The sequence below is a fragment of the Amia ocellicauda genome, chromosome 21 (genome assembly GCF_036373705.1).
Source record: "Amia ocellicauda isolate fAmiCal2 chromosome 21, fAmiCal2.hap1, whole genome shotgun sequence".
NCBI classification, from domain to species: Eukaryota; Metazoa; Chordata; class Actinopteri; order Amiiformes; family Amiidae; genus Amia; species Amia ocellicauda.
The window spans coordinates 3383250-3407434 of NC_089870.1; the positions used below are offsets into that span (position 1 = coordinate 3383250).

At 35.2% G+C, this 24185-nt stretch overlaps 2 protein-coding genes across 2 annotated transcripts; both read left to right on the forward strand.

The window, feature by feature from the left end:
• The first annotated feature begins 707 nt into the window (after nucleotides 1-707).
• Nucleotides 708-2956, forward strand: nkx2.9 (NK2 transcription factor related, locus 9 (Drosophila)). Its single transcript, XM_066694635.1, has 2 exons — nucleotides 708-1291; nucleotides 1747-2956. Exons 1-2 carry the CDS (start codon nucleotides 1141-1143, stop codon nucleotides 2271-2273), a joined length of 678 nt encoding a protein of 225 aa, XP_066550732.1. The 5' UTR covers nucleotides 708-1140; the 3' UTR covers nucleotides 2274-2956.
• A 15286-nt stretch (nucleotides 2957-18242) lies between these two features.
• On the forward strand, nucleotides 18243-21207 carry nkx2.1 (NK2 homeobox 1). The gene is made up of 2 exons (XM_066694676.1): nucleotides 18243-18911; nucleotides 19894-21207. The coding sequence occupies exons 1-2, from the start codon at nucleotides 18545-18547 to the stop codon at nucleotides 20562-20564; spliced, it is 1038 nt and encodes a 345-aa protein (XP_066550773.1). The 5' UTR covers nucleotides 18243-18544; the 3' UTR covers nucleotides 20565-21207.
• Nucleotides 21208-24185: the final 2978 nt, after the last annotated feature.

Sequence of the window (24185 nt, forward strand, 5' to 3'; positions counted from 1 at the left end):
TAATTTAGGTCACAATTATTCTGACAATAACATGATCTGAAAACGATACCAACTGAGATAACAAAAGGGTTAATAATTAATATTTCAGAAACTTGTCTTAAATTCAAATCTGACACATTTCCACGTTGATACTTTGTTATAAAGTTGGCCTATAGATGCTGTATGCATTGTAAGACACAACTTAGTTTTACCCCTATCCACCTGTATCCAGTTTCTAGTTTAAATGAATGTTGATCGACTTTTAAGAGTTAAATTATTCTATATGTATTCATGTATAGGTCTATAGAAGAGAAAGGCTACAATATTAATAATTCAACTTGTTGTTGGATCTATATATTATTGCGCAAAAAAGAACAAACAAAAGAGAAGTCATATTTTCATGTTTTGATGTATATATTTAGTTAACAATGCAATATTTTATATGTGTTTGGAAGTGTCACAGGTTTGCACCGTGGGTCCAGGCACTCTTGACAAATTAATAAGAATGACACGTCTTTTAGTTTTTTTAATAGTCTTTATTTTCGAAACTCATTCATATCACACACTTACTGTAGGCGTTTTTGTGTTTGTTTGCATATGTGTACATATACGCACTTATATACACATAAACACACACACACCTGGTGACTGAAACATCTGAAACATCCATAATGAATTAACAAAACCAACTATAGTCAGTGCGCTAATGGTTCACTTTGTATGCAAATAGTAGTGATGTTAGTTGGGGAGGGGGTGGTTGTTGTCACTTGCCACCCAAGACGTAATTCAGCCGCAACAATTACCATTATCTGTTTCCCACTTTTGGCTAATCAGACAGAATATGTAATGATGAAGCCCGTTTCCTGCTGCCATTGGGAGGCGACGGGGTTATTCTTCTGTGTGCTTACACCTTCCCTCACTAGGACTGTGGCACTTGAGTCATTCAGGTACTAAGCATCCTACAGACAGAGACGATCTGAAAGCTACCAGTGTCTGGAGAGCGGAGAGACGTTTATATAAACGCCGCACTGTAAACGACACGACGATTTGAGAACGCATCTTGACAGCTCGCCTACCTCATTCTCTCATACGACCACACCAGTGGGCACGTTAATAATTATCGGTCTTGAACTAAGGATTGCATGCAAAACATACTACACGATGTCTGTTTCTACTAAAATCAGTTTCACAGTGCGGAGTATTTTGGATTTACCGGAGCATGATGCGGAAACGCCACACAACCATTCCCCGGAAAGTTGTTCCAGCTCGTCTTATTCTGAGTGGCTAGACTGTGACAGAAGTCACTGCCTATGTAAGTATCCACAATCATACTTTTTGTTCCAAAAACAGTGCTTAATCATGTAATAATAATAATAATAATAATAATAATAATAATAATAATAATAATAATAATAATAATACATTTTAAACAACGCCATGGATTGCCTCATGTAAATGTGACATTCAATTACAGTCAGCCACCAACACCGTTAAAATGAATATTTACAAGAAATGTAGGCCTACACCTATTCTCAGGTGTTAATGCAATACAAACTTAAGGTACCCATTTTGCGCATGGATTTACTGAGGAGATGTATAGTCTGAAGACTTGTATTAATGTTGTAACTTCACCAAAACCATATCATTTCAGTCCAATAGGCTATCGTTGAAGGTGATACTTGGTTCCACTTAATTGAAATGATGTGATGATAACCCTATGTTGAATGAAAACGAATTGGAATGGTTTATATTTGTGTATCCTACTAGCCTCTGACGAGAGCAGCCCAGAGAATTTCCCTGATTCCACACAGAAAGCCGAGCTGCCTTGTGAGGCCGAGGCTGAGAAGAAGAAGAAGCGGCGGGTCCTGTTCTCCAAAGCCCAGACCTTTGAGCTGGAGAGGCGCTTCAGACAGCAGCGCTACCTGTCCGCCCCTGAACGCGAGCAGCTGGCCCATCTCCTCAGCTTAACGCCGACTCAGGTGAAAATATGGTTTCAGAATCACCGATACAAAATGAAAAGAGCCAGGACAGAGACTGACCTCGGCCAGGCACCACTGGTGCGCAGAGTCGTGGTCCCAGTTCTGGTTCGAGACGGAAAGCCATGCCACACCTGCGCTCTGGATCCGGCGCGGTTTCAGGACAAGGCGGGCTGCGCCATCCCCAGCACCGCTGCGCCCGTCTCCTTCTCTCTCCATGGGTACCAGTCCCTCCAGCATCCGGCGCCTCTGACATTGTTTCCCAGCTATCAGCACTTAACAAACCCAGCAGCATCCAGACACCACTGGGCTTGGTGAAGCTGAGATGTGGTTTCTTGCACTGACTTTGGAACTAAACCATAATCCTCCAAGAAAGTCTTCACCGGACAGAAAGGCGTTTTTGTTTTGTTTTGTTTGTCTTTATTGGGAGGGACTGGCATTTGCCATTGAACACTACAGGTGATTATTTGGGGTCTTAGAAATGTCTGTCCTGAATTATGCGGATTGAACGACAGATTGAGTTACTGTAAATAACATTTTTTTAAACAAAAAAACGATTGGCGGTTAATTATAGGGAATAACTGAATTATATTTTTTTGCACAATGTATTGCTCTTCGATAAGTAATTTTCAATAGGATTAGTCATTATAGTTTCTGTTTTTATTCGAAGCTGTTTTGAAGAAAAAATCAACAATTGTGATTATCTCTACTTCATGTATGATGAATTATCAACTAATTCCACTGCTGTTTTACATACTGTATCAATTACAAATGTACAAATCGGTTTTGATCTATAGGGCCCATCTCGTCTGATACAGTTAAAACCAAATTCAATGAACTTGTAAAATACAACAATGCATTCTCTATTTTTATTGTATTGAAAGAGAAATATATTCTCCTGACCTGGTTGTTTTATGAAGGTCCAACCAAATTGTTAACCAAAACGAAATGTATTTTCCCATTAAATGGTAATAAACAGCATTTTTTTCCTGCACAATGTATATCATTTGTCTTGTGTATTTAATTGATTGATTTTTTTTTTCGTTTTGTAGATTAACTAGTTCTTAGAGCAGCACTCTTTCTATATTTAAACTATTTAGAACTGATAATTGAAAGTTATTTAGTCGATGCTTGTTGGAGATTTGCAGATCTAAATCTAAATCACATCTCAATGGCGAGGAACAAGGTGCAGGAAATAAGGTCTGAGCCATTGAATTTGATAGTATTCCTGTATTAAGATGGAAATCATGCCTTTTCTGTATATCGATGTTAAAATCGTAGCAGCAGGTGGTCTATTGTTTTAAGGAAAATGCATTTCTTGCAAACTGAAACTGAAAGTTTCGTACAGAGAGACAGATGTATGTCTTTTATTGTGTAAAATAACTTTGACTTAGCCCGTTTAAAACAAATAAAGGACAACAATAGAATAACGCATGTGCATATTGCTTAACAATTATTTCCGTTTATCATGGGGATTAATCTCATTTGTAGTTTCAATTTGGTCTCTAAAGTGTAACATATAGCTCGCCAGGTAGTTTTAAAGTCATGGTTTGAGTGTTCTCAGTAGGCAGTACAAATGCTAAAATATAAACTAAACCGGTAATATAAAAAAATATACCACCTCTCTTCAAGTTAATCATGATTGTGTCATCACAATATATATATATATATATATATATATATATATATATATATATATATATATATATATATATATATATATATATATATGGCATTCTGTGTCGGTACGAGGACAACACAACTTTGTGATTTTTGTTCAAGGACAACACAACTTTATGTTAAAATTAACCAAGTCACAACACAATGACTATTGTATATGTAAGTCTTTCTTATTATACTTATTATTATTTGCGAAATGTTTTCATCCAGGTCGACTTACAGACCAAAGAAACATAAATATACAATACAATCTTTTCAAATGTACACTATTTTATAAAAGCAGCTCTACATTATGAGAAGTGTTGGAATTCTGCACAGAATGTGTGTTAATAATACTGACTATGTTAATAATACTGGCACGTTGTATATGGCTTTGTACATGGTCTGTGTAGGATAGTGGGTACTGTGTAAATATCCCAATTTATTCCTGCTTCTACGTCTCCTCATATTCCAACATGGTGTATGTAAAATAATCACAAACTATTGTTCTAAATCACACTCAGTAACGTTGTGCGTAGTTTTTCAGTTTTAACTGAGGGTGTACAAAGAATGATGTGCAAAGGGAAAAGAAAACCCAACGTTGAGAAGTATTTCTATACAGGAAAGAAAATGTATCTTATTTGTTCCTTTTCACACACACTAGGTTAATCTAAGAGATTTGTCTTAAATATGATTACGAATACTAATTTGTTTGTAAATATTATGTTACTTGTGTTTTCTTCGTATAAACACAACTTGTTTAATCCATCACTGAACACGCAAGTTCGTTTATAAGCAGAATATTAAGAATACAATAAATATGTATGCAAGCACCTGAGAAAATAAGTGTATTTGATTAATTTACATTATAGGATTTTAACGTTCATAAAGACCAATCCCTAGCCACGTTTAGGCCTCGGTTGTGGGAGGTTAAGCACTTTATTTTTAAGCAGTGTGCTTTAAAATCATGAATAGAAAAAAAAAGTTGTCAGGAGGACGGAGTGAAATGCAAGAGGCGTGAATTTTTCAAGAAGAGTTTCCTGGTTTCTCGACCTCTAATGTGTTGTTTGTTGGCCGCTGCACAGATCTGTATGTCGTCCCTGTCACCTGGCCCTTTGTCTCTGCGTGTTGGCCACCTTGTAGTCCATATTGAGGGGACTAACTAGGATGGTCTCCAAGGAGCATCGTCTCTTAAACTCCTTTTTGTGTGTGTTGGATTGAAAAGACTATTGTCTGCCCAAAAGGGACGTAGACAAAATCCTTAGTGTTTCAATTCTGGGATGTTTAATCAGTCCCTAGTGACAAATTTATGGGTTTTAAGAGCACAATGGTATTTTAGGACATTGTCGTCTTCAGGGTGACAAAAGCCTGCATTTTAGGGGTTGCCAATGACTATATAGAGTCGGTAGAGAAATATGACTCTAATGAAAAGGATGCTAATTGTTCATTGTTTTTTGTTTTGCTTTTAAATTACATAAATTGTGTCTGCCATTCTAGACAAAAGGGAGGGTTGTAACATTTGTTTTTGTTAACGATTAAAATATCGTTAACCCGGTTTATAAAACCGTCTAATAGCAGGGTGGTCACGACAAAGATCTACCCTAATCTCTCTGCAATTATCCATATCCTTCAGGCAATAGGATCGAATACAGCATAGGGTTTTTCATACACGATGAGAATTTTGTCTATAATCTCAATGCAAATAGCAATTTCATTTAAAATAGCATACGTTTTTTTTTTCCTTTTTCCATGAAATAATTTAAATCGACTGGAAACAGATTATACTGTTATGGCTTGAGGGCTATACGATAATGTATCTGTTTTAAATGTATGAGAAATACAAGAAAACACCGTGTCAAAGCAAAAGAGATATGTGAAAAACTTGCAAAGAAATGAATGTATTTATGTTATACATTTTTTGTGAAATAACGACTGTTTAATGTCGAACCGATGCTACAAATGATGCACAGTTGCTGAATCAGTCTTCTTATACGTTAATACGCATGAGTGGGCTTCAAATGAGCCGAATGTTACATTCACTTTACTGGTGCGGAATATGGCTGTTCAATTAAAAATAATAAATTCAATATATGATGTACCAATATGGATATATCATATAGTAGAAACATATTAACCATATACCATTGTGGATATATAATATAGCAGAGAATATGTATAAGTTACCAAAGTGGATATATCATACAGAAGAAAAATATAAATCATATACCAAAATGGAAATATCCTATAGCAGAAAAATATTAATCACATACCAAAGTGACCCAGACAGGCCCACTCCAACCGACCACGGATACTCCATCGCGGCGCACGCATGTTCACACCGCCAGCTGCATCACATCGATCACATAACTTATTCTTTCATTTGCTACATCGCATGTGTAGCTTTTTCAGGGTTTTATTTATACAGCAAACCGAGACTCGATACGTTAAAGCCGAGGGGACATCAGTCTACCTTTAGAAAATGTAGAAAATGTAGAATGAAACATGAAGCTTCTACATTTTCGGTTCTACTTTCAGGGGACTGCATTTTACATTTTGTAAAGAATGTAGACAAAGTGTTTATGGGTAGACAATTGTATTATTAACAAATAACTATTGAATATGTATCAATAAATATTGGCCATTATTTATTAGGCTATAATTATGTATCATGAATGTAATTATTATTATTGTGCAAATAAATGTATTAATGAACCTGTAAACACGAAAGTTTAAATCTGTGTCTATTCCATGTTTGCTACAGTACCATCATTATACAAGGCAACGAATAATTTATTGTTGCGCAACATGTGTTCTCCAGTTTTGCCCAAACACGGTCCTGGAGATGTCCTATCGCACTGGTTCTCAATCCTGGTCCTGGGGACCCCATGCCCTGGTGGTTTTTGTTCTCAATTACTTAATTGAACCCTCAATTGAACTAATTTGCTTAATTTTACTTTTTAAATTGTATAGATTTCAATATTTCAAGTTCCATCTATAGTTTAATACTTAACATCAACTCTACAACTGTTTAAAATAATTTAAGATATCAGATTAGGCAGATGATTAGTTAGGGTTAAATTAAGTACCCTACTAGTAATTAAGTAATTGAGAGCTGCAGCTAGAACAAAAAACTGCAGGACATGGGTTCCCCAGGACCAGGATTGAGAACCACTGCCCTATTCAGTAAGTTTTGTCAGTCACCCTAAATTGCTAATTTTGACAGACTGGGAACACATGGAAGTTGTTGATCAATGAGGGTAAATAACGTGTTCAATTAAGAGAACTCTGGTCACTGAGAGCTGAAAAGGGTATTCTTTTTCTTAACACCAGATCTCTACATAGTCACTTTACAAATCATCTGTTTAATTTATTATATTGAAATTGTTCCAGGTGTTAAGAAACTGCTGATTAAATGTTACCTATAAAACCTGTCGGATAGAGGCCCTCGAGGACTGGGTTTGGGCATCACTGTACCTAGGATATACAGCTCTTTTCATCTTCATCTTCTTCTTCTTCTTTCCCTCTCCTCTTCTCTTTTCTACAAAAAGAGACAAAATCACCAGTAGGCCTACATCGTGGGAAGTTAATATACTACATTTCTTATAGTATGAGTAAACTACAATCTACTTTCCATAGATCTAAGATGCAATAGAAATGTGCGCAAATCCCAGCTTCACGATCGGTGGTAAAACGGCACAGTTAGCTAATTAATAGGCTACATAAAAAAGAAAGATATCTATCCTATCAGTGTCAGTTGAAGTTAAATTAAATTAAAATATCCCAAAATAATATTAGCAACAATAATTCATAGAAGTTTAGTTACTGTCATACTAATTCCATAACAATTCACCTTGTCGCATTAAACTTAGGAGACCTTTTAACATTTTTTGACGGGCCTCTAATAAGTAGAAGTAGCCTACATATATATAGATATTATCCACCCTGAAAAAAATGATGAGGAGTCGTAGTCCCACACTGGTTTTCCCCACCTGATTTGTGTTAATATTTGTGTACTTTTTTCACAACTTTAATTGGTTCAATAATCCCATTAACTGACAAGAGTGGCTAATAGTTGTATTTCTTCAAATAGTCTATCTGTACTAGTATTTACCAATTCTTTTTTAAAATTCTATTTATTGGAGGCATGGTCAAACAAATTCTAAGTCAGAAGGATACGTTTAGTTGTGAATTAGAAACAATCTTTCTGACATTTATGTTCCTATAGCTGACTTTCCCATATTCACTGATACGGCTATTCTCTCATGTCATTACAAATGACCCAACAATGAACGAACGTACGTTGTGAATACAAGCTTACATCATTTGCATTTCCTAACTCAATAGGAAACCATGTAAATTCGTGTATAGTTTAATTTAAAACGCAACCGCTTAGTACAAAGTGTTAGCATGTCATGTTGTTGAAGAAACTGGTAATAGCTCGTCTATGGGCTCAAATTAGCGCCATAAGTAACGAATTAAAAATATATATATATTGTAAACGAGAAAAATAAAGTTGAGAAACGAGAAATAATGTTGAGATCAAAAATAAAAAAATCGAAAGCAAAATTAACTGTAAACAAAAATAATTATATCAAATGCAAAAAAATAAAAATAAAAATGAAAGCAAATAATGTTAAAGCGAAAGCACTGTACTCGATGTCTTTGCTTGCGATGCTGCGATCTTCGCTTTCAACGCCGGTTTCTTTGCTTTCGCTTTTTTTTTTATTATGAGTTTTGGCGCTGATTGTCGTGAGGGCGGGGCTTAGAGGAAGGCGTAGGTCATGGCTCTCCATTTGTCCACTAGGTTTGAGTGACGGTCTATAGCAGGCGAATAAAATATATTTTATTCGGTGAGTAAAATATTTCATATCATGTTCATATTAATGTAACCTACAGAAGCACTTTAATTCAGCTCCTCAGATAACACAGTGCCGACTGATGGAGCTCACATCATTTAGCAAGAGGCAAATGGAGGGGCATCGTATTCATGAAGAGCATGTGTTGTCCCAGTTTATGTGTAGGTAAGAAACATAGACACACACACACACACACACACCCACACACACACACATACACACATACATATATATATATATATATATATATATATATATATATATATATATATATATATATATAGTCACCTCCAAAATAACTGCCACCATTGATAAAGATGACAAAAAACGCTGTATAAAATAAACAAATATGTAATATGTAGAAACGATTGTCTATAACTTTAATTAAAAACATGCTTTGTTTATAATTAAATTCCGAAGGCACGCAGTTTCACCTACTCAGTGTGTTGCATAATGGTGACGTGTCAGACCAGCCCACCCTGATTGGGTTGGGAAGAACGTCACTCAAACCTAGTGGACCAATGTCCAGTGACATGGACTCGAGTTTTGCTCTCGCTTTAAAATTTTATGCTTTTTTAGTCTTATTATCATTATTTTTGTTTACAATTCTATACATTTTGCTTTCGATTGTTTTATTTTTGATCTCAACATCCTTTTTTTTTCAACTTTATTTTTCTCGTTTACGATATATTTTATTTTTAATTAATTACATATGGCGCTAATTTGAACACATGGGATTCTTTCTAACTGAATTCCTATACATTCATTATATTCTTACGGTTTTTATTCACACCCTAGCATCAGTTTCTTCAACGCACAAGTTTCTTCGTCCGAAGCACTCACTTTTTGTAGTGTTTTGTTTGAGTAATTGGGTGCGCCTACTTTTTCTGTATAAAATAATTTTGGGAGTGTAGGTGCTTGGTTGATTCTTAGTTGTCTAATTATATAGACGCACACTCCCATATTTCAAATAATAAATAAGTACATAGTTAAATAAATAACCAAAAACATTAATACAACAAACACAATCTATAACTATTTTACATTAATATGATCAGTAAACATACTTTTAAAATGTAGGCCTATGCTTACTGATGGAATTTGAAACTATTTTCAAAACACTACAGTGCTTGTTCAATTTAAACGTGATGTGAGGTTAAACGTTATACCAAGAAATAAAGGGACGGACGAGGGAAGAGAGCAGCCAATCAAATCAGCCCACTGACCGAATGTTGTCATTTTAGAATGTGGTCGAAACAGCAAAGGAGAATGATGGTCGCTATAAAATACGTTGCAAACATTTTATAGGCTATACAACAATCCTGTCGTTCAGATTAACTCGCGTTCAATAGGATAGCATTCTGTGTAATTCAACATTTTTAACTCTCGGGTAACGGTAAAAGCTAACTGCCTTACAAAAATAAGGATTAGATGTCTCAAGTACCTTGAACCACAACTTTATTCCTCCGCCAATCTGACACTGGAATGTCTTCTTCTTCTTCTTCTTCTTCTTCTTCTTCTTCTTCTTCTTCTTCTTCTTCTTCTTCTTCTTCTTCTTGATTAATTTTATTTTCAGGAAGTGCAGTCGAAAAACAAAATGTCTACTCTTAAGGTTTTGCACCAAGTAGGTGTTATAGGCTATGTCTTAATATGTATTTTGTTATTAGTTGCTACCGTTACACAGCTTGTTTACGCACAGTAAAAATGTATGAAATATTAATATATCAGCTCACAATCAGCCTAAATATGTCTTTATTTAATGATAATCCACATTAATTTAACATGCATTTTCAAATCCTATATATGTAAGTACACTCTTAGAACTAATGTGTAAAATTCAGCTTTTAAAAAAATGAGAGTTATCCCGAATGGTCCCTCCAGGAGCAGTGTTGCAGACCTGTTGTATCATGAAACAGTTTGTTGTCTTTTGGTTAAGAGAATCCATCCATCCATCCATCCATCCATTTTCGAAACCGCTTATCGCTGGATCCCCTTCCAGGATAGCTGTTTGTGTGTGATGAATTTGCTATTGTTAGGAGTTTCAATGCTGTTGGAAACTACTATCACCAAAGTAGCTTTTTAAGAGTTCATGACAGGCTTTTTTTAATCGTTAAATCTCTGTCCACAATGCCAAGAGAAAAGTGTATAGTTGATCTGGGCCACTAGATGTCATGCATTCTCTGTCATGGCTCTCTGTGCTTTACAAAAAGAAACACACATGTTTGTGATCTCTTTCCCCTTTCTATCAGAACCATTAAAAATATGAGCTTATTTCTTTTAAATAGCCCAACTTCCAGGAACCCTTTCAGTTGATTTGATGGGGAGAGCTGGGTGCATTTTATTAATTAGACAAATGCAGTAATTGAAATATTGAAAATGGAATGGGGTAATTTACACATTAAACATATATATATATATATGCACATCCACACAGTTGCAGTGTGTTTTGCCACAGCACATCTGTTCCATTCACAGGCCGGACAAACAGCAGCTGCTGTGGACAAGTGTAAATGAGGGGTTATGGTGTTCACATTAACATAATTAAATTAGAAACCTAGTTAAACTGCTTTCCATTGGTTTGAACAATCCATAACATATGGTGGTACATTTAAAACAGACATAACTGCATTGCTAAAGGTCTTATTTATTTATTTATTTATTTATTTATTTATTTATAATTATATTTTAGTTACATTTATTCAAATTTTGTAACTTATTATAAGAAAGCCCTATTTGTCCTTAACACAAAAGAGGTGAAGAATACATATGAATATTTGTCTGTTTATCCAAATGTTTAATCTGCACATATCAAATAATCCAGCCTTGAAGTTGATTTATTAAAACGAATATTGCAGATGTTGATGAGTTGGCACTTACAACAATTACAATAAACAAAGTTATACCTATATACGCTACTACTGTATTGGTCTTAGTCAGGAAGGGGAAAGTGCAGTCCTGATGGCAGATTTGCATTTGGTCCTTAGATAAGTCACCATCTCCATCTACAGGTGCCAGGGGGAAGTTCAGTCTTGAAGTTTCAGAATTAGTGTCACCCTGTGCTATACCTCGATTCCTTTGGGACAGAAACAATTACACTATATTGAAACAATGTAACCTTTAAATGTCCCCATTGCTGAAACAGTGCCCAAGGCATACTCTTCCAGTCCAATAACAAATATATATCAGCAGACCCATGAATCCCTGAATGGTTTTCATGGTGACTAAACAGCATACAATCATACATACATACAAGGCCTCAACCTTAAAATTAGTATTTGAACTATATAAATGATATAATAAAATACTATATAAAGTACTATATGAAGTAGCCCTGGATAATGGTGTCTCCTAATAACTATACACACACACATACATACATACATACATACATAACCGAGTTAAGACAAGGGTAAAATAACCTACTATTGATGGCAGTTTAAACATACTTTTAGTAAAAAAAAAAAAAAAAAAAGTGTTAAAACAATTGACAATGTGTTGCTCTTTTACACTTTCCCAAGTGTAATATACATTCTGTGTTTATTTTAATTCAGGATCCTAGAATTGGATCTGGAATAGTTACACAGGCAGTATCCTACACAAACATCAGAAAAAGCTTCATAAAATGAGTCAATAACTATTTTTATAGAATAATTAAATACAAATATTTAACAATTTCAAAACATTAATTTTATCAGTGTTTTCAACAAAGTTGTAAATGATATAATTGATAAGTATGTATGGTTTGTATTTAACTATTATAATTTAATTATTAAACTAGGCCTAAATGAAGGGTAGGCTATATATGAACATTTGGCAACCTTATATTTTAATTTAATTTAAGAAACATCTATGGACCAGTATTTAATAGAATAATCAATACCCATAGTAAATAAATTTAAACTGCAACTGTATATATTTAGTTTGTGCTGTTATGCAACTCTTCGGCTAAGATTTGCCAGTCAATTTATGCAGATTAAAGGTCAACTTTAAAAACCGTTCTGTCTAGCTTTGCAAGTACAAGTCACTCTTGTCATTAAAAGTAACAGTAATGCACCAGCAAACTCTGAGAGAGTGGTTGGTGTGAACATGTGAACATTGCTTATGTGTGTGTGGTTGTGTGTTATATTACATGTGGTTGGTTGGTTTTGTAATTAAACTAATAAAAACTCAAGACACAAGAGTAGTTGTTTTTACATTATTCAGCTAGATGGCAGTATCGCATAGGGCTGTAAGCTAAAGAGAAGGGGCATTGCTGTAGTCACCATCCTCTTCGTGTTGAGTAGCCGGTATGTTTTGTATTTGTATACGTCTCATTTTTCTACTCCACCCAAGAATATTTTGAATTCTATTGTTGTTTACCTATTGATGAAGACTACATTTGCATGTAACTTTTTATGTTTTAATTTTTACGTTTAAAAAGTGCACTAACTTCCATGACACATGCACTGTTTTATCTCAAATCACTATTGGTTTCAGTAAACATGATTAAAAACTCGTTACTGAACTTTGGTACAGTATTTATTTTATATTACGTAGGAAAATGTCAACATTTACACACATGTACTTCATTTTAATTTATTTCACATTGCTGAGTGTGAGATATTTCATGGTGATTTTAACACCGACAGGAAAAGAGTCTCCTACACAGACCTTACAAAAAGCTACATCAAATCTCAGTATTAATATATTTATAGAATTTAAACCCGTTATCTGTAAGAGTGTGGGACAAATTTGGAAGATTTACGAGCCTTACTTGATGACCTTGGTTGTCTTATAAAAGGCCTAAAGTACTTTCCCATTCTGTTTAATATAATAAAAAACGCGAATTAAAGTAAATTGCCCCTAATAACTGGGGGTTATGAACTGTTTATTAGATATTTTGCACTGGTGCTGGTGCACTAATATCATTATCATTATAGTGCATGCTGTAGTATCGCTTAATTGTGATTTTAAAGTCAATTCTGCACCTATGAGCACCAAACACAAGGAGATTAAATAGGTTTCTTACAGTGTATAAAATGCTTTCCTTACATCCTTCATGATATGTTCATGTTTCACTGGCACATACATACTGAGAGACTGGGATAGGAACAGTATTTTTAGGGCTAATTGCTATTCATGTCTTGCATGTCCAAGGTAAAACAGTTATACTGTATGTTTAAATAATATCTCATCTCATATGTGTTCCACATCCTTTGTTTTTAAAAGGGAAAAAAACATCATTCTGCACATTAAAACATATAACATATGAAGGGGGACTTGGGGTGAAATTATATTTTTCATGTTTTTTTATGTTTTTTTTCTCTCCATAATTGATATGTTAAAACATTATATCCATAATATCCATGTCCTAAAAAAATACTGCTGTGCAGATTAAAAAATAAGAGAAAACAAACAAACAAATAAAAAATACTACCGCTAGCAGGGGTCGCTACATTTCTGTTTAAGGACTCTGAATTTTCTTTGACATTTCTACAGTATACTGTTGTTTTACCCAGCAGCATAAAACATTGCCTATTTAAGTTTTTGTAATGTGATGTAATTGATTAATTCGCGTGTGCACATTTGTAAGGTCGATTTAAATCATGACATAATTTATATGATTAAATGCCTCTTGTATTTAGATGTTGCACGTTGTTTCATTCTTATCAATGATTTATAATGTGCCACAAAATCCTGTTGAAAAAATGATTTTCACAACCTGGTTAAATAAAGGCTATAGCCTTTATTATACATTTTTTTAGATGTGATTTGTATTATTACAGGCCTGTATTATTTGTATGACTAATTATACAACAATTAATAATACTAGTACTGCTACTATGATAATATTGCTCGCAATGTTATACTTGCACCACATTTGCATTGATTGAACACGGAGCACTGTGTTCTTAGTTTTGTTAAATAATAATAATAATAATAATAATAATAATAATAATAATAATAATAATAATAATAATAATAAATCAACATCTTGTCTTGGGTTGCATAACCGCACAGTTATTGTAGTGAATTCAGGGCAATCCATCCAGCGACAGTTCAGTGAATGATGCTGTACTTGAACAAAAGAAAGTTAATAGAAGGGTTCGTGCGCTAATGTAAATCACTTGTCACGTCTAACAGATCTGTGTGTGACGGTTGACTTAAAAGAGTGAAGTCAGAAATTGCTATTTGGACGGGTCTGGCGTCTTCTGAGGGCTCTTGCAGTGAATAAACCTCCTAAGCAACGCCCCGCGATTACGTGGCCTGTGTCAACACCTCAATATTTATTTTATTTTTTTACATCACAGATATGGCAAACCATAACCAACATACATCAGATCAATTGAATGACATAACATCCGTAAAATACAATCAACCTCGTGAAAAGTTAATATTTTTCGTCAGTATAGCTGTTGGTATAGGGTAAATACATACACGATGGCTGTCTCTAAGAGGTCAACTAGAGCCTATACTCAGCGAAAATTAGAATTGCACAATAAGTGAAAATGCATGACATACAGAACAGTTTCTGATTTAATTAAAAAAAATATCTGTATTCTTCTTACGTAAAACATTTCCTGCCCATCTGAATTTTAAATAGCCCGGTAAAGTTGAACCGGTGCCTTTTAATTTATCTGGAACTAATACAACTAGAATCGAGGAGCTGTTTTCAGTGACAGTGTGTTTGAATGATTAACTTCAGCACATACGCTTTAAGGACAGCGATGCTGTGTGCACATGTGAAATACCTCAAGTTTATGACAAACGTGTACATGAATGGGGGTTATTGTTTTTGCAGCCTCCCGAAGGAAGTTTAGGAATATAAAGGAAGTTTATGTTTGAAATATTGCATGTTGTGTGATGTTCAATCCCTTCTAGTGTCATCCGCAGTCATTTCAGTCGGAGATTGTTTCACGCATGTTCCTGCATGACTCCATATATTAAAGATTAAATCATTGCAAAGAAGAACCAGGGGTGCTTTTCCATCTTAACTAGTCTCGCATTTCATCCACATTTAAATTCTGGATCATGCAAATTAAGATGGGTAAATGTTCTCAAAGTAGAATAGGCAATTTTTAATTTCCTGATTATTATTATTATTATTATTATTATTATTATTATTATTATTATTATTATTATTATTATTATTATATTTTTTTCCCCTGGCGTTTTTCTATCACTGAGATTGAGTACCGGAGTAAAGAATAAATACGTCTTCGCTCGCCAGTCCTGAAGCTTTTATACGCTGCATTAACATAATCTGTTTCAATATTTGAAGCATATATTTATAGTTATTTAATTAAATGTCTATAAAAGCTAGCATGCACCGACTCAATTGAATCAAATGAAAATAACCGAATCGCTTTTAATCTGCACTTTGACTCGTTCAGTACTCTGTAATTAATAGCCTATTATCAATTAAAAGTGTCATCCGACGCCTACCCCAACCCGCGTTCCCCCTGCATGCACACTAAAGCAAATGTGTTAGAAAATGAAGTACCACATAGTTACTGATTATCTTTTATTAATTGGGGGGGATTTAATTTGGTGAATATTAATTGTCAATATTAAGTTTTATTTCAACTAGGTTTGTGATACATTTCTGATCTTCACCATACCTACGTAATGCTATTGAGGTAAGAGTTCTATTAATTACTGTATTGATTGTCAAGAGAAATAAAAACTTTCTCTTCACCCCCAATAGAAAATTATTTTATTTTATTTGTTGATTCTACTTAAAGCAACTATCACATATTGTGTTTAATGTATTATTTAATAGGCCATTGTCGGGTGCGGTCGACGTTTTGGCAGCATGTCAATATTACTACACAGAGTGGAGTTCCAGCTGTCAGTGCTTTGAAATACACTTTCACAAATGCTTGAGTTATTTAATTTTTGACTGGACCTATATTTACTCATCAAGTTGAAAGGTGATGCAAATGATTTTTTTAAACTTCCTTGTACAATAGCCACTGTATACCTGCTTCCAAACAGGGAATCCTTTGAATTATATTTCAGTTCTTCTGTCATCTCCCTGTAATAGTAGTAGTAGTAGCTGTAGTAATAATAATAATAATAATAATAATAATAATAATAATAATAATAATAATAATAATAATAATAATAAAACGGTGGCTTCAAAACATGCAAGCACAGGCCCATACCCAAAAGAGTACATACATAGCCTATGCCATGTCCATGCACATGTTTCAATCCAATTTTTGTCTCCTCCTTGCCCATCTAGATCCCAAGAAAGCCGATGTTACACAACTGTGTTGGAACTGCTGTACACTGCGCACAATCTTCTCTAGATCTTCCCCGCAGAGCTAACCGATGTGTCCTGTCATCGGGTCCTTTGTATAACCGGTGAAGAGAGACTCCACCGAAACATTGAAGAAGTAAACTAGGGTACACTATGTGTGCAGATAGATTGCATGACAATATATGTTGCTCTGGTTGTTAAAGGTTAAAAGGTTAAAAGGTATCCACCAATGGATGTAACAATTTGTTCAATCGATCATTTTGAAATCTTAATAAATAAGTATAGCCGTATTTCAAACCACTTTTTTTTATGTGTTATGGTTTTCCATGTAGATATAAAATAATCTTTGTATTGCGTTTAAACAAAGGACCAAATGCGTAAATGCATTTGTATCATGGATGCAGTACTCAATGCTCTCCGTAATCCACAACATTCATACATCAAACTTCCAAAAGGGCAGATCTTGATTTAAACCGTTCCATGGTTTATTTGGTTTCTAGTATCGGTTTACATATAAGCCTTTGAGATGTTTTAAAATGTCGAAGCGGAATTGTATAGCTTTTTTCGCCCATGCACATGTCGCTTTTTTTGTGCCAAGCTCACCTCTCACAGAGCTCTGAAGTGTAATCACTGCCACAGGGTTATACTTGAATGATGTTAACTCTCATACGGGAACCTTCTTTCTCCTGAGCTGGTTTCTTGGCCGCTGAATGAGGACTTCTGAATTGAAGCAAAATGATCCTTATGTCCTAATATCAGACATAGTCACAATGCGGTCAATCATTTACGCAGCCACTTTACTTGGAGATATTTAGTTTTTTTTTTTCTCTCTCTCTCTCCCTCTCTCTCCACTGTTGCAAGTGCACTTTTGCATTTCTAAGTACGACCAAGCATAATGCAAACACGATTTACAAGTGCAATCACTGGATGGCTCTTAGATCCATTAAAAGTCAGGGGTTCAACTGAAGCTTTTGAAATTGTTTCTAATATAATGTGGTGTTTCTCTTAAGTTACTCTTAAGTCATAACTCGCCTTATATAGAGATACCTACACCAAATACAGACACACATTGTAGATATACACACAGAAAGGATATAGCTCTAGAGAAAGATAAATTGGTTAAATTATATGAAAACAAATAGCAAGGCAAACAAAATAAAGATAAGAGAGACATAAATGGAAATATGTAGTGGAATAACCGAAGACAGAACAGTGCGAACCACCATTTGCCATGGCTGAATAAATATTACGTCTTAACAGGGCTTCTGTTGGGAACACTGAAGAGTAGATGTGTTCAGTACATACACATCCTCGGCATTTATTTGCATTGTCTGCAACGAAATACATTTTGGGGCTTTAATGTATGCATAAATGTTCGTCCATTGCAGTGTTACCCATAGGTGTATAGTTAAACTTTCACTAGCTGTGGCGCACTGGAGCGTACAGTGCATTCGGCGACCCGTATCATTTAACACTGCAAACGGATCACTACATGTCTGACCAGGGAAAACTTCAAGGTGTTTACCTTGTGATCAGCACGTAAGCTAATGATGCTGGGGAGCGATGTGGATAGGGCTTCTTTGTATTGTTGCCCTGGCTGCTTATGCCCCGCCTCTGGTGGCAGCCTTAAACCTGGCGCCTAGCTAAAACAAACGAAAGGAAGCCCTGAGCCTCCACTCAATCCAATTAAGGCGGACTTCAGCCACTCTCTTACGTGTTCATCCAACAAGATCGACGCTGAGACAGCAGTACCAGAGCTTTGTCACACACACACAAAAAAAAAAAAGATTGCCTTGCCTTCTAATTTTTCCCCCTCCAGCCACAGAACAATGTCGATGAGTCCCAAGCATACGACTCCTTTCTCTGTTTCCGATATCTTGAGTCCCCTTGAGGAGAGCTACAAGAAAGTGAGTATGGAGGGCAACAACTTGGGGGCTCCCCTGACAGCCTACCGACAGCCCCAGGTCTCTCAGGCGGCTATGCAGCAGCACCACATGGGGCACAACGGCACGGTGCCCGCTACTTACCACATGGCTGCCGCTGGGGTGCCTCAGCTCTCTCACTCGGCCATGGGGGGCTACTGCAACGGGAACCTGGGCAACATGAGCGAGCTTCCGCCTTACCAGGACACCATGAGGAACAGCAGCTCGGCCACCGGGTGGTATGGAGCCAATCCGGATCCGCGCTTCTCCTCAAGTAAGTGCAACTTGAGCCTGACTAATTAATATGGGCAGCTGATGATTTTGAAGACCCAAACAAACCAATTCAAATGTAATAATAATAATAATAATAATAATAATAATAATAATAATATTCATCATCATAATCACTATAACAATGATTATTAATAAAACAAATTGAGATTCTATTAATCTTAACATCAAAATAATGTCACACAAAATAAAAATACGACATAAGCTAGATATAAGGAAAGTACATAAGATCCTCGGAAGTAGTTAGAAATGAATCCATGTAACCAAGGAAAATGCACGGCTTTAGTTGTCAAAGTGATCCCTGGTTTCAAACTAATCGCTTATTTAATACAGTAACTATTTCAAGAACTGTCACATACATATTTTTTAATACCGTACAACTGCAATTTTAAAAATCATGTCAAATCCATTACAATACAGTAAAAGCTGTATTTTACTTGCATTATATATATATATATATATATATATATATATATATATATATATATATATATATATATATATATATATAAACTTCTCTGGATAGTAAGGCCTGTTATGTTGCTTGACAGTATAATATAATTTTCAATTTAGGGTTGAATGTACTTGTATTATTGATATTATTAATATTAGGATTATTTATTATAAAGGAAGTGCGGCCATCTAAACTTTTAAAAGTGGAAAATATCTTCGATTTTATGAAAAAAAATTGCCTACTGTACTACGCTTCACAGAGGAGTTTGAATGAAAAATTGGTTTACCTTTTAAAGATGATATTTGACAAAACGGGTAACAAAGTAACTTATTGAATAGAATCATTGAAATTGGGTGTGACTGAAAACATATTTTATTTGTCATATTGAAAAATTGGATTTCTGAGTGATATTTATTTATTACTGTATTTATTTATACTATATATCGATTTGTTTTATGGGATTATATGTGTGTTCATGTTCTGCTTGTTAACCTCTTTTTCTTCTCTCCAGTCTCTCGCTTTATGGGATCATCCTCTGGAATGAACATGGGCGGCATGGGCAGTCTGGGTTCTCTGGCAGACGTGGGGAAGAGTATGGGTCCCTTGCAGAGCACCCCAAGGAGAAAACGAAGGGTGCTCTTCTCTCAGGCGCAGGTTTACGAGTTAGAAAGACGGTTCAAGCAACAGAAATACCTCTCGGCCCCGGAAAGGGAACATTTGGCCAGCATGATCCACCTCACTCCGACTCAGGTTAAAATCTGGTTCCAGAACCACCGGTACAAGATGAAACGGCAGGCCAAAGACAAGGTGACCCAGCAGCAGATGCAACAGGACTCCAGCTCCTGTCAGCAACAGCAGCAATCCCCCAGAAGAGTAGCCGTGCCAGTGTTAGTAAAGGACGGCAAGCCTTGCCAAGGAGGCGCAAATACGCCGACCACTGCCATCCAGAACCACCACCAGCAAGCGAGTAACGTTATGACGGTGTCCACTAATAATACTGGCATGGGTCAACATCAGAGCCAACAGGCGAGCAGTGCAGGCCACTCTCCAGATTTGGGTCACTCAAGCAGCCCCTCGTCACTTCAAAGCCAGGTGTCTAGTCTCTCTCACCTGAACTCTGCCAGCTCCGAGTACGGCAACGCCATGCCCTGCTCTGCGCTATTATATGGCAGGACCTGGTGACAAAACCCACCTACAGAGACCTTCCTATAAACTCGGACAGCCACTGCTGCACTTCCAAAGTATTTTTTCTTTCTCAAAAGTAAAGACTGTGATTTACTTTCAGTTGGATTTTCAAACACTACTGGTGGGGCTAACAGAAAAGTGGTAACTTGTCCGACTGCAATCCAGAAACGCGTGGAGCTGGGAAGTATTTATATTGCATCCAATTGCGGAACTTGATTATTTTATACAAGTTTTAACTATTAAAGCCAGTGAGGCAAAGTGAGATGACAATTAAATACAATGTTGTGTGGAGAAGAATAAGATCAAGTCTATTGTTAAAAAATAATCTGCTTTTTGTGGGCTTTCAGAGACTTTTATAGGGTTAAATAAACGTGGCTTCGATTTCTAATAGATTTTAATGTAAAACGTAGCTGTATATTTCTGTAAAAGGTTTGGATTGGATACATAGTTTTTAGTAATCTATTATGTTGTAAAAAGTTTTTATCGACATTGAAGTTTGCTTGTATGATATTTGATTTTAATTGTTATTTGACCGCGTACGTTTTATTTTCTTGTAACTTATATAGATACTTGGCATAAATATAGTCATACATACCTATTAATAAATTATGAAAATAAAAAATCATATTCCTTTATTGAACTTGGTCGTTAAGTGGATGTCATTCAAGAAAGCAGGCACTATACACACACACACCACCATATTGTGTTTTTACTCATGTAATTGCTATGTAACGGAAACACGTCAAACCTAGCCATTTTGCTGGGGACCTAAAAGTAAACATTTTAAAGATAAGATTAGTTTTTGTATAGTTTTCCGGTGAGGAACATAGTTTCCCCCAGAACACAAATCAAAAGGCAATTCGCGTCTACATTTACTATTATCCCGAGATTAAAAAAAAGCAAACATGGCGTATAACCGTGTGTTACTGGTGGATTTCTAAAATAATGTAATTGTGGGCCTTCTATTTAATATGACTATATAAGTAATTTGCCAAAAGTTGTGTATCTGTGAACAGAAAAAATAATGTACATATAAATAAATATATATATATATATATGACTGGCGATGAACATGTACTGAGTAGTGCAATAATACTTATAATAAGTTATTTAATAATAATAATAATAATAATAATAATAATAATAATAATAATAATAATAATAATAATAATAATAATAATAAAAGCTCTGCCGTTGTAAAGCTATATACATAGGAAAAGATCAAGCGAGAAAGGCAAACTCATATTATGTACATAAAGCTGGAAGTAGGTTCTCTATTAATGCTTGCAGTTGCAGGCTGTTCAAAGTCCACAAATAGCCTTGTAGTGTTGATATTTAAGGCGCTGGAGGGCCTAATTGGTCGCAATATTATTATGTTGGTGTAGCACATTACTTTCAATTATTTACATGTGTAAGGTTACAGTTTTGCCATATCACTCCCAAGAACGAATTCGAAATTTTATGTTCAGCCTCTTTCGTTGATTCGGTGAGAAGTATTGTTTGGAGAAAGATCTCCAGCCACATTCTTGACCATGGGTCAGTTCACTATCCGTTTCATTCTGTAGTGTTTCTAGATCTGCGTTGTCCAATTGTGGTTATGATTTCTAGCCTTGAGCTTTGTGCAGATGAAGACATGTAAAACTATTTAGGATTATTGTATTGATTTATTTGCTTGTTTGTTTATTTAAATCTAGGCTAAAGATATCAATCATTTTGAAAAAAGTTCACAAATCCTATTGAGAAATTAGTATACAGCATTTAGCCAAGTTGCAGGGTTCCTTTGAGAGTTTAAAGCGACTGCATAATAATATTAATGGCTTATTGTGTACACAGGGTCTTATCTTTGTAGTTGGAGATCAGGTTAGGTAAACTCGTCTCCAGGCCTTTGCGCGGTGTCGGCGTCTCTTTAAGTGTGTGTACCTGTGAATCAGTAAAGGTGAGTTCAGCACTCCTTTCCAGCAGGAGAGATCAAATAAACACTATTCAAAGGGCATTTGCATATCAATCAAATCCTTGTCCAAACAACAGTATAGCCTTTAAACAACTGCATAGACTCATTTCTCTGCACAATCGGACGTCTCTTTATCAATAAATTGTTTGTGGAGAGGGAAATAAAAAGCATCCACTATTGACAAATGGATAGAAATTCGCATGCAGGACGCCAGGCAGGGCAGGATATGTGAGTCTACTGTAATTCGGTCTTTGCTTCGACCCAAACGCATTACCTTATTTTTGGTCTAGGTCTGTTGACACATTTCTGGAGAGTCATTTTAATAAACGACTTTAAAAGGTCGTGGAAACCTTCTGTTTCATTATATATAGTAGCTATTGCTTCTGATCATATATAATATATATTTTTTTAAAGTGCATAATAATGCATGTAATTTAATCACGACGCCATCGTCATTGATATTTATTTATTCATACATGTATTTTAATTTGTAGTATGGGAATAATTTTAAACCAGAATTGTCGTATATATTTTAGGCCAACGTAGGCAATAGTAGGCTTCTGTGTCTTTGATACATACAACGTTAATTAATATATAAACTATTTTTTGTTTGAGTGTGAGATACTTTTATATTCTTTGTTATTGTCTTTTTTTTGTTTGTTGAGTACATTCACCTTTGGACATCGTTTTTTTTATTTTTTATTTTTTATTTTTTATTTGGTCATTGGTGTTGAGGTGTGTGGCGCACAATTTATATATATATAACTTTACTTCGAGTTATTGTATTGAAGTGCTTTAATCCACTTTCACCTTTTAGGTAAGAATATAATATATGTACTAAAGCTCGTTATAATCAAGCCTTAAATAAGAAATATCAGAATTAAAATTGTACATGCGAGGGCTTTGTTTATACGGTCTCATTTATATAGAATGCAAAATGCTTTGTTTTATTATTACTCTTATTATTTAGGTATTTATTTTACATTTCTCATTGCAGCATTCGCAGTTTGTATCCAGAGCATTAGTTGACAATTTGCTTATGAAAAAGTAGACTATGAAGTAGGTTGTGCTATTTGAGAATGGTAATTTAACCAAATCCTAGAGATTTATGTGTTTCATTAAAAAGGCATAGCTAATCGGAATTATTTAAAAGCATGAATCGCCTTTTGAAAAACAGTTTTTACGGAGGTAACAGCGACGCATTATTTTAAAAGTGTCCAGGGTCTTGAGCTGTCTAATGGTGTTAAAGTATCATTTGCTTATGCTGTGGCCTAATTCCGCACATCTTAATTGATGTGAGAATGGTTCGGGCTACTCGAGAAATTAAATCACACGTTTAAAATTAAGTTTGAACGAGATTATTCATTTTATGATGTGAGTTTCACAGGTATTTGCTTGACACAAGGACTTGGCTTCAAATGCAGGGTTTCGGTTCCAAAAGAGCAGGGGAATAAGCGTAACTTTGCTCGTCTTTAAATATTTACATAGAGTATACACCAAAATCTATTTCCATATAGCGCACTTAACATTTCATGGTGTCTTACCGCACAAGATACCACCAGCTTGTATAAATGTCAATGACTTTCCAAATAGGTTCTCTTAAATTAGGTTTCAGGAACCGAAACAAAGGCATCAACACGTCAAAATAAAGACCCACCGTTTCAAAG